This window comes from Pseudophryne corroboree, chromosome 2, assembly GCF_028390025.1.
Source record: "Pseudophryne corroboree isolate aPseCor3 chromosome 2, aPseCor3.hap2, whole genome shotgun sequence".
NCBI classification, from domain to species: Eukaryota; Metazoa; Chordata; class Amphibia; order Anura; family Myobatrachidae; genus Pseudophryne; species Pseudophryne corroboree.
The window spans coordinates 585406261-585418080 of record NC_086445.1 but is presented as its reverse complement, the minus strand read 5'-3'; the positions used below and the strand labels follow the sequence as shown (position 1 = coordinate 585418080).

Below are 11820 nucleotides of genomic sequence, written 5' to 3'. Positions count from 1 at the left end.
TGATTTTAAAAGCTAACCCTGATCCCTAAACCCCCTAACCCTCCCTCCCCCACAGCTTAACCCTGACCGTCCCTGCAGCCTAACCCTCAATCCCCCCACCCCACCGCTCGCAGCCTGACCCTACCCCTTGCTCTGCAGGGTAAAGCTAACCCGCCCCCAGATCATATATATCATAGAAATAAAAGGCACTGTACTCAGTATGGAGTGGACATACACACAGAACGGTACACACATGCACAGTATAAGCCCTCCCATCTATGTAATGAGAGAGCCTTATATCAGCCGGTACCTGCTGGCTTCCTTTCCACCAAACTTTTGCTGGCAGTGCTGTGGTCTCTCCTGTCACTTGCCCGCTGGAATTTTTATACGGAAAAGGGGAGACTGAGCTCAGTGGCTGGTGGTGGCCAGGGGACTCGGGCCTGCACCCTTCTCCCCGGTATAAGGCCAGGCTTCCTTTGGTATTTGCTGCAACCTCCTCCCGGTATGCGGGCCCCGGCGTTGCAGTGGGAGACGTTTCATCTCCTGTGTGGGGGGAGGTGTGCGGTCACTAACAGCGGTTCACGTTATGCAGAAAATGAGCAGCCTCGGCCAGCTATTGTGTTCCTAACGCAGCGCTCCGTTCTCTTCCTGGATGGTCATATGACACATCCGAGGTCTTAGATCACAGCTCAAACCACTGTGAGGCATGCCTCACTTGGCTCTGTTTTAACTGGTGTGATTGGCCGCTGTGTATCCCCGCCTCGCTCCATGACTCATTTCTCCCTTCAGTTCCACAGAGATCCTAAAACCTGGAGAGTTTTAACTGTACAAATGATCACTTTAATACAAAGAAGATGATTATTTGTTATAAATATCATCTTTGTATTATTCTAGTCACTTTATAGTCAAAACTCTGGAGAATGAAAGGGAGTATGACAGATGAGGCTCTGTCTCCCCTGCATCCCCTGACTGCACATCCCTGCAACATATATTCTCTGTTGATCAGTACCGTACCTATACCATACTAATGATCCAGACACTTATCTACCATTTAACTAGCTATATTTTTTTCAAAACTGCACAGAAATACATATATTTTTTAATGCTTGAATTAGGTCAGGAGAATCTATTTAAAACTCATCCAACATGATTTTGTTAAAACATTATATATATATATATATATATATATATATATATATATATATACAGGTTGAGGCTCCCATATCCAAAATGCTTGGGAGTAGGAGTATTTTGGATATCGGATTATTCTGTATTTTGGAATAATTGCATACCATAGTGAGATATCATGGCGATAGGACCTAAGTCTAAGCACAGTATGCATTTATGTTTCATATACACCTTGGGGGTAATTCCAAGTTGATCGCAGCAGGATTTTTTATAGCAATTGGGCAAAACCATATGCACAGCAGGGGAGGCAGATATAACATGTGCAGAGAGAGTTAGATTTGGGTGTGGTGTGTTCAATCTGCAATCTAAATTGCAGTGTAAAAATAAAGCAGCCAGTATTTACCCTGCATAGAAACAAAATAACCCACCCAAATCTAACTCTCTGCACATGTTATATCTGCCCCTCCTGCAGTGCACATGGGCCCTCATTCCGAGTTGATCGGTCGCAAGGCGAATTTAGCAGAGTTACACACGCTAAGCCGCCGCCTACTGGGAGTGAATCTTAGCTTCTTAAAATTGCGACCGATGTATTCGCAATATTGCGATTACTAACTACTTAGCAGTTTCAGAGTAGCTCCAGACTTACTCTGCCTGTGCGATCAGTTCAGTGCTTGTCGTTCCTGGTTGACGTCACAAACACTCCCAGCGTTCGCCCAGGCACTCCCACCGTTTCTCCGGCCACTCCTGCGTTTTTTCCGGAAACGGTAGCGTTTTCAGCCACACGCCCCTGAAACGCCGTGTTTCCGCCCAGTAACACCCATTTCCTGTCAATCACATTACGATCGCCGGAGCGAAGAAAAAGCCGTGAGTAAAAATACTTTCTTCATAGTAAAGTTACTTGGCGCAGTCGCAGTGCGAACATTGCGCATGCGTACTAAGCGGATTTTCACTGCGATGCGATGAAAAAAAACGAGCGAACAACTCGGAATGAGGGCCATGGTTTTGCCCAACTGCTAAAAAATTTCCTGCTGCGATCAACTTGGAATTACCCACCTTATGCACACAGCCTGAAGGTCATTTAATAAAATATGTTTAATAACTGTGCATTAAACAAAGTTTGTGTACATTGAGCCATCAGAAAACAAAGGTTTCACTATCTCACTCTCACGCAAAAAATGAACCAACCATGTGGCCAGCTGGAGGCTAGTGATCATCATGCTGCCATGATGATGTGCTTATTTTTATGTGGAGGCCTGGAACTGGAGCTCCAACCTCACCATTGTTAATCTCGCCCTGGTTACCAGGGGCTACTCCTCTCTGCAGCCACCATTATTAACACTGAGGACAGTGCAGGGTTTACAGACAGATGCTCTTCTGCAGCTGCCAGGTATGCACTGTGAGCTGGCTGAATTTACCAGTGGCTGCTCCTTTCTGTAAGTGCTGCCAGGATGCCCAATCATTGATGGCCACAGTGGTTAGAACCAGGGACGTGCGGTGAGGAAAATGGCTCTGGAGGCACTGGCTAGCACCAGAGCCAGATTTACACACAATATATGAGCCAAAGGGATCATGTGGGAATTATACACAGGTGCAGCAGTATAAACTCCTAGAAATTTGGTGAGTTTTGATAAGAGATGTGCGAAAAAAATACACAGGTGAGGCACTGCCTCACCTGCCATAGACTTTTTGCTCCAGAGTTTTGACTATAAAAATTATTAGAAAAATACAAATAAGATATTTCCAACTTATTCTTTGTATTTTTTTTTATATACTTTATACAGTCAAAACTGTGGCTCAAATGTTAGTATGACAGGAAAGGCTCTGCCTCACCTGCCTCACCCCACCGCATGTCACTGGTTAGAACACAGTGATGGGGAGGGGGATCCAAGGATGCAGACCTCTGAGATTGGTTGCTGCTGGACGATTTATGTGACATATAGGGCGGTATTCAAATGATATATAATGCACAATCTTCTTTCTAAATAAAATGATTCCCGTTATCGTGCATATCACGCCCATAGTAATCAGGTTTATCTGCGTAAAGGGTTGGGAGCCCTCACTACCCTGGTGTTAGCGAACATGGCCGTCAGCAGAAACAGAACAGGTGTGGAAGGGGGTGAAAAGAATTTAATACCGCCCGTACTTTGAAAACTGCTACTAAAAAAACAAAAAACATATCCACTATTAAAAAAATATATTAAAATGTGTTTTTCAATTTAAAAATATCTAGGCTGCTCTTTGTGCATGATGACTTTTCCTGGTATATAAGACACTGCTTAACATTCAGATTACATCACATGCTTAACATCCAATAATTTTGATCTCTATTTAGCCTTTACTCTCATTACCAGTTTAGTTTTTCTTCTTCTGAATTAAATTTTTATGTGCGGGATGTACTACGTATCAATCACATCAACAGTATGTACCTAGAAATGCAATTAAAATGGCAAAGGACAGCTCTCCCGAGCGCTGTCCCTTGCAATAGAAGGACTTCCGGATTTCTGAGCTGGGACAGAAGGCAGGCAAAAAGAAGCCCCATAGGCTTCTATAGAGTAAAGCCACAATTTCATCCTTAGCACATCCTGTCCTATACATTTTTATATTCACTACTGAATACCAACTTATATATGTGCATTTATGTTGTATAATCAAAATATATAATGCAGTACCATTATGTTATATTTACACCCTTCTTTCTCACAGGATAGAAGATTTTGATTGGATGATACCATTTAGACATGCAATGATACCATCACTAAACAGCTCTGAATATCTTGGTGGGTACTTAAATGTAGTTAATGTCCAGAATCACCTGTCCTGGAATTCCAGATCACACTCTGCACTTGTCTGATTTATATGTTTATTTATTATTTACAGCTTTTTTTTAAAAGGGTTGAGACTTATATCAGCGTATGTATAGAGTTATTAATAGATTTTCTTTATTATGAATGATGATTATTTGGTTATATGTATATATTTATTTACACCTAACAATATGTTCTTTGCTGTAAGACCATTTGGCACCTTTCACAGTTTCTACATGATTTATGTTTCTTTCAAAGTTTCCTAAAGCGAGACCTAGCCGTACGCGGCAGTGTAAACTTTTGCTGCTGCCATCAGCAATGGGGATTCGATTTTTTGGGGTCCCCGTGCCACCAATGGCAATGATATGTAGGCCCCTAATAATGTTATGCTTGGTAGCTAGTGCGTACTGGTATAAATTTACCTGGGGAGCCGTTAATGATGCATGTGGCATGAACATTTTGTTAACATACATTATCATATTCACAAGAGAAGAGTACATATTTCTTTTAGCTACAAAACAAATTAGAGGATAGACCTGCCTACCAGTAACCCAATTAGATTTTTGCAGTGAAGGATTAAATGGAAGAAGAAAAAAAAGGGATACTTGAAGAATTTGACAAGTCTGAGCCCGAGAGAGGAGTAAGGTGGGTGGATCCAAGGTGGAGCACCACGATTGGTGTCATCACGGCTCCTCAGGGATTGGGTACAAAATCCTGGCAGTCACAATGCTGATGGTCAGGATGCCAACAACAGGTTCCCAACGGTCAAAATCCTGACAGATCCCAGTAAGTATTTTAACCCTATCCCTAACCTTAACCCACCCCTCCTGCAGCCTAACCCTAACCTACCACATCCCCCGCAGCTTAACCCTCTCCCTAGTGCCTAATCCTAACCCCAGTACTTACAATCAGAATCCTTACCATCGAGATTCCACTGTTGGTATTTTGACTGTTGTGATCCTGGCCGCATCCCCTCCACTGGAGCACTATACTACACACTAAGGCAGTGGTTCCCAAACCTTTTTGAATAATGGCTCCCTAGAGTATCAGAATTTTTTCACAGCTCATTGAGAAATTCAGAAAAAAAATATTAAATGAAGTAAATTGTGTTTATATCATCCTTAGGTTCAGTTATGTGGTGAGGTACAGGATTCACTTCTTATTTTATGATTGGAAGCCACCAACATCAGTTTTGTCTATTAAACTGTCCAAATTACTGCCTTGCCCCGGGTGACAAAAATCCTAGTTTCGGCCCTGCTAGCTGGATTGGATGCCCGTCAGCTCTCCTCCTCCTGTATGGTACACTGCAGCAGGCCTCTGAGGATAGCCTGATGGAGCTTGGGCAGGTAGAAAGGGAAGTCATTGGGCAGAGATAAAGGTTGTAGATCACAGTAGGAGCTGGACAACCTGGATGTTATTCCTTATACAAGAAACTTTTGCCCGGATAGAAATGCTACTTTGGCTAGATCAACTTTGTCCCAGAAATTGGTTATACTGTATACCAGTGGTTCTCAAACTTGTGCCGTGTCACCCTGGGGTGTCTCAGGACACTTGCGGGGGTGCCTATAGATTGTAAGCTTGCAAGCAGGGCCTTCCTACCTCTATGACTGTTTTTTTATTACCCAGTTTTGTTTTATCACTGTGTCCAGATGTAAAGCGCAATGGAAGTTGCTGCACTATGGGGGTAATTCCAAGTTGATCGCAGCAGGATTTTTGTTAGCAATTGGGCAAAACCATGTGCACTGCAAGGGAGGCAGATATAACATGTGCAGAGAGAGTTAGATTTGGGTGGGGTGTGTTCAATCTGCAATCTAATTTGCAGTGTAAATTAAAGCAGCCAGTATTTACCCTGCACATAAATAAAATAACCCACCCAAATCTAACTCTTTCTGCACATGTTATATCTGCCTCCCCTGCAGTGCACATGTTTTTCCCAATTGCTATCAAAAATCCTGCTGCGATCAACTTGGAATTACCCCCTATATAAGAAACTGTATAAATTGGTGATCCAGGACCAATTCAAATTATTTTTGGTCAGTGTAATAGGCAAAACAAGTGCTGGTGGCTGCTACTCATAAATATGTGGACAAACAGAAGCAAATACTGTCCCTCACCACACAATTGAACCTAAGGGTCACATATAAACATTTACTTAATTTAATATGTCTTTCTAAATTTCTCAATAAGAAACTTTGGGGCCAGGGGTGCCATGAAAAACATTCTGTACTCTAGGGCAGGCATTCCCAACCACGGTCCTCAAGGCACACTAACAGTGCAGGTTTTTGTGATATCCAGGCTTCAGCGCAGGTGACTTAATTAGTAGCTCAGTTATTTTGATTTAACCATCTGTGCTGCAGCCTGGATATCACTAAAACCTGCACTGTTGGTGTGGGAATGTCTGCTCTAGGGTGCCGTGATTCAAAAAAGTTTGGTTACCACTGATTTATACAATTAAATGTTTATTACAGTCCAGAACGGCCATTACAGGATAAAAGATTGGTTTTGTATACCAGTGTTGACATCAATTTCTGGCTTGATGCTATATAGTAGTTCTGTGAAGCTCTCTAGTGGCTTTAGAAAATACAACAAAAGTAATTCTTCAGAAAATAATACACCACATCTTCTTGCTGGGCTTGAAGCACTGATTATAGCAGTGACCTTGTTGGGCAAATGCACGTATGTGCTCTAGGGATGGGCTGATTAGGGCTTGGTGAGGTGTACGTTTGTCTAGTACAGCATGGTAGCATCTAGTTACCCTTCATGGAGAGGACCTTACCCATAAGCCCCTGGGTCCATGTCACCAACTATTTGGAATAGTAACCTGTGGTGAGCGAAGCAGAGTGCATAGATAAAACAAAATAACCTCAAAAATACAGAGAATGGATAAAAGATAAAGGTGCTGTAAGGGTGTAAGTTATCTTCTGCCCTCTCATGCTGCCACTTCCTGGTCCTGATCACGAAGGGCACATAGTCACAACAAGTACAGCGTGGCCTATAGTGATGTTTGAGTGGTAAGACACTGCCAATAGAAAAAGAATGTGTCTGGAGACATAGGCCCACCTGGTGGGCTACGGGTCAGTAATGCCACTAGTAGACTTGGGTGTGGACCACACTTAGGTCAACTGTGTCTAGGTCGACCACTATTGGTTGACATTAACTAAGTTGACACCTAAAATAGGTCGACACAAGCATTAGGTCGACATGAGCAAGGTTGACATGACAAACGGTCGACATGAGGTGTTTTTTAAATAATTGGTGTTGTTTTCTTCGTAGAGTGACCAGGAACCCCAATTAGTGCTGCGCTCGCCATGCTTCGGGCAAGGTGCCTCGCCCTGCTACCACTGCGCTCGGCACAGGTTGCTGTTCCCAATTGTAGTCCACATGGATCGTAAAGTATGAAAAAGTTGAAAAAATATTTTTTTTTTTTAAAAACTCATGTCGACCTTTTGTCATGTTGACCTAGTAACCATGTCGACCTAGAAACCATGTCTCGACCTAATAGCGGTCCACCTAATCAATAGCGGTCGACCTAATGCATGTCAACCTAAGTGTGGTCGACCTAGAGACCGGATAACTGTAGACTTCAGGTGACAGGAGTAAAGTCTGCTACCACCAGAAGACAATGGCCTTGAACCAAGGAATGTCCAGGTCAGTAGTGAAGGCATTCTCGTATGTTGATGCCTTATGTCAGGCTCAGGGCCTAATTTAGGTGGGTATGCAATGCCAGTGTTTTTGCAATGGAGCAATTATTAGCAGACAGCATGTGCTGCGGTCACACTGCGCAGTGCGCATGTGCCAAGGTCCCTTTGTGATCGTGCTCGCACTGACATCTTATATGCAAAAACACAGGCGTGTCATGCCCATTTTTGAGGCAGGTATCTGCCTTCAGCTGCACTCATGTACGTAGAGAAACATAGCACCAGCATTGATACTGCCATAGCCAGTCTGTATAGCCATAGGTTGATATACCTCATTATTGTGTCAATGCTGCGTATGAGTACACAACTGCGGAGGACTTTGCAATGGCTCCAGTGGGCGGCAGCTTCACTTGTAATGATTAGCAGTTCCATGGCCAAGAAATATGCAGTTTTGTATGCATTTGTGTACAGCATGAAATAGGGGGTGGTCTTCAGTATGCCATCTGTCGGGATCCTGGCGCACAGTATACCGGCGCCGGAATCCCGACAGCCGGCATACAGACACTTATTCTCCCTCGTGGGGGTCCACGACCCCCCTGGAGGCGTGCCACCGTGCCCGCAGCATGGCGAGCGCAGCGAGCCCGCAAGGGGCTCTTTTGCACTCACCACACTGTCGGTAAGCCGGTGGTCGGGCTCTCGGCGCCGGCATGCTGGTCGCCGGGAGCCCGACCGCCGGCATACCATACCACACCCTGAAATAGGTGCTGAGTACTGCAGCTGATGGGGTGATGATGTTTCCTTTGGTTCCCGTGGAGATGCAATAAAGTACAAAAGCATCAGATTCCCTGATTTAAGTTGTGAAATACTGGTGCTCTCAGTATGGCCAATAAGCCAGGCCCTAATAAAAAGCACATCTTGATGTGTATTAAGTATGTCTAGATGCAGCTGCGTTATTATACAGAATGTTGAGCTGCGTGCATATTAGGATACTGCAAATCAAAATATACATGCGACTATACTGTAAGAGAGCAATGTTGTGGTTGGTATTTTATGCTATTACGCACACATCTCCTAATGCATTAGTTCATCATCTATTTTACAGTATGTTCTGCAATGCTTTTACCCACAAAGGGTCATTTACAAAACTTAAAAAATGTTATGAACTTTCTGTGCCTATATTTGTTTAACTGTTCTGGTATTTATGGTTATGCACATGGCATATGGTGAGCGGACGTTGGCCAATACTTTCAACTGGATTAATTTAGTACCATCCAGATTCACATTATATTAGGAAGTTTAAATTTACATAAACGAATGCAAGTGACTTAAAGAAATGTGACAAATGAAATGAAGACAGCTCAGATAGTCCCTTGCGATCATGACTTATTTCATCAAGGCTCCAATGCACTGTATTTTTTGGAGGCGATATAAAAAGTTAATTCATTAAAAGGGTCTTCTAGATACACCGTTTTTCAATGCGTTTGCTTTGCCTGTGATTACAATGTATGTGTTTTTGAATATAAAACATTTAAAAAAAAAAGGGTGTTTCCATGGTACTGAGAGGTTGATAACTTGTAACAGGTGTGGATTATTAGATTATTAGATCTACACAATAAAGGTCTACAGTCAATAGGTCTACTACTAATGGTAGACATGCATTAGGTCGACCGGGTCAAAAGGTCGACATGGAAATGGTCAACACAAAAAGGGTAGACACAATTTTTATTTATTTTTTCGGGTGTTTTCTCACTTTTCTGCCATAAACAAGCCCCTTGCTTCGTGCAAGGTGCCTCACTCGGCTGCCGCTGCGCTTGACACAGGCAGAGCCGGCCATAAGCATAGGCAAACTAGGCAATTGCCTAGGGCATTTGATATGCCTAGGGGCATCAGCAGCTTCTGCTGATTAAAATGATATGCGGCATGCCTATATTCTGTATGTAGCATTTCATATGCAGATACAGCCTCAATCTCACACAGTATATAGGCATGCTGCATATCATTTTAATCAGCAGAAGCTGCTTGTGCATGCTAGCCACATAGCAATGCAAATGAGATGCATTTTCATAAAAAAAAGTTGCCCGACGTTAGCATTGAGGCAAGATTTATGAGGACACATCTGTATCCAAGCAGAGGCAGAGGTCACAGTGTTAGTGGCAGTGTGAGTGATGTGTGCATGTGAGTGGGTTGGTTGTGCAGTAGTGTTCAGAATATGTGTAAGGAGCATTATGTGTGCCATGTAAAAATGCATTAATAATGTGCAACATATGTGTAAGGGGCACTATGTGTATCATTATGTGTATAAGGGCATTAATAATGTGAGGCATATGTGTAACAGGGTACTACTGTATGTGTCATTATGTGTATAGGGGCACTAATAATGTGCAGCAAATGTGTAAGGGGCACTATGTGTGTCATTATGTGTATAAGGGCATTAATAATGTGCGGCATATATGTAAGGGACATTATGTGTTAAAGGGCATTAATAAAGGTTGTCATAATGTGTAAGGTGCATTATGTTTATAAGGACATTAATAATGTGTAAGGGGCATTACTGTGTGGAATTATGTGTATAAATGCATTACTAATGTGTGGTGTTATGTGTATAAGGTGCTCTACTATGTGGCATTGCATATAGAAAGGGCACTACTGTGTGGTCTAATGTGAATAAAGAGCAATATGGTGTGGTGTAATGTGAATAAGGAGCAATTCAGTGTGATGTAATGTGAATAAGGGGCTCTACTGTGAGGAGTAATGTTTGTAAGGTAAAGTAATACTACTGTGGGATGTAATATGAATTATGGACACTATCGCATGATCAAATGTGAATAAAGTTGCAGTATTGTGTGGCGTAATTGGAATTGGGGTTACTATTGTGTGGCCATGCCCCTTGCTAACAAAAACACACCCCTTTTTGGACTGTGCGCCAAATGTGCGAACTGTTCCTATTTAAAATATAGGGGTTACAAACACCAAAATAAGGACTGCTATGGGTGAGGGGTGATGGTGCTGGGAAAGAGGTGGAAGGTCAGAGGCGGAACCAGTGATGGCGCTATGGGGCACCAGCCAAAATCTTGCCTAGGGCATCATATTGGTTAGGGCCGGCTCTGGACACAGGTTACTAGTCCCAATCATAGGACCTCATTCAGTAAGGATTGCTAAATTTTCTAAGCGCAATCCATCCGATTATCGAATGACTGCGCATGTGCAGCAAGTAAAAATATTGACAGAAATTGCATACACATCGTGATCGCAATGCAGCTGCTGTTTGACTGACAGGAAGTCAGCGTTTTCTGGGTGTGTCTGAAAAAACGCAGGCATGCCCAGCCATTTCTAAGGAGGGCCTCTGATGTCAGCGATGACCACTTCCAGCCTCTTGTGTCGCAAGAATTGTGCCGCAAAAATTGCCTGACAGTACGGTTTTGCGATCAGCCCACATATTGCGATGCATTTGCAATCTCTGCAATGGGTGTTTTTTCTCTGTTTTTGGGTGGCAACTATTTGATCGTAGCTGTGCTAAATTTAGCACAGCTACAATCGTCCACACGGATGCCCAGCACAGGACTAGCCCACCCCGCATGTCAGTCCCTGCCCCGTCGTAGAAGTACAAAAGCATCGCACAGCGGCGATGCTTTTGTACTTCAGGAGTAGCTCCCGGCCAGCGCAGCTCCTGCGCGCTGGCTGTGAGCTACTTGTTGCTGCCCAGGCCGCAGCGGCTGCGTGTGACGTCACGCAGCTGCCGCAGCCCGCCCCCGAACATTCCGGCCACGCCTGCGTTGGCCGGACTGCGCCCACAAAATGTCGGCTTAACGCCCCTGTGCTACCCCCTCCCACCCAGCGATCACCTCTGCCTGTCAATCAGGCAGAGGCAATCATTGGGCAATGACAGCCGTTGGCTGTCTGGCATGTGCCGGTGCACTGCGGCACCGGTGCATGCACACTTCTGACCTGATCGCTGCACTGCGATGAACGGCAGCGTGCAATCAGGTCAGAATGACCCCCTTTATCTTATGTTTTACAAACATTTGGCTACATCAGGAGGAACATTTAAAACCACTTAATTTCACCTGCCTCTCCGGCTTATCAGATCAATTGCTGAACTGCTCCCGGGTTCTTCACAAATATATTGCTGGGATCATTTTAATTTTATATAATAATTGAAAATGTCTGACTTTTAAACCTGTAGCACTGGATACATATAATCTTTGAACAGCTTCTGAATCTCTGTTGATTAAGCTAACCATATAATACAGTTTATGGGAGATCTATTGACA

The 11820-nt window shown here is 43.6% G+C and overlaps 1 protein-coding gene across 1 annotated transcript in view; it reads left to right on the top strand.

Annotated features, from left to right (window-relative positions):
- The first annotated feature begins 325 nt into the window (after nucleotides 1-325).
- TMEM244 (transmembrane protein 244) overlaps nucleotides 326-11820 on the top strand; it is a 54342-nt gene continuing 42847 nt past the window's right edge. Inside the window, exons 1-2 of the mRNA XM_063957204.1 lie at nucleotides 326-481; nucleotides 3811-3884. Of these exons, the coding sequence (XP_063813274.1) occupies nucleotides 3830-3884 (55 nt within the window). The 5' untranslated portion in view covers nucleotides 326-481; nucleotides 3811-3829. The remainder of the gene's footprint in view (nucleotides 482-3810; nucleotides 3885-11820) is intronic.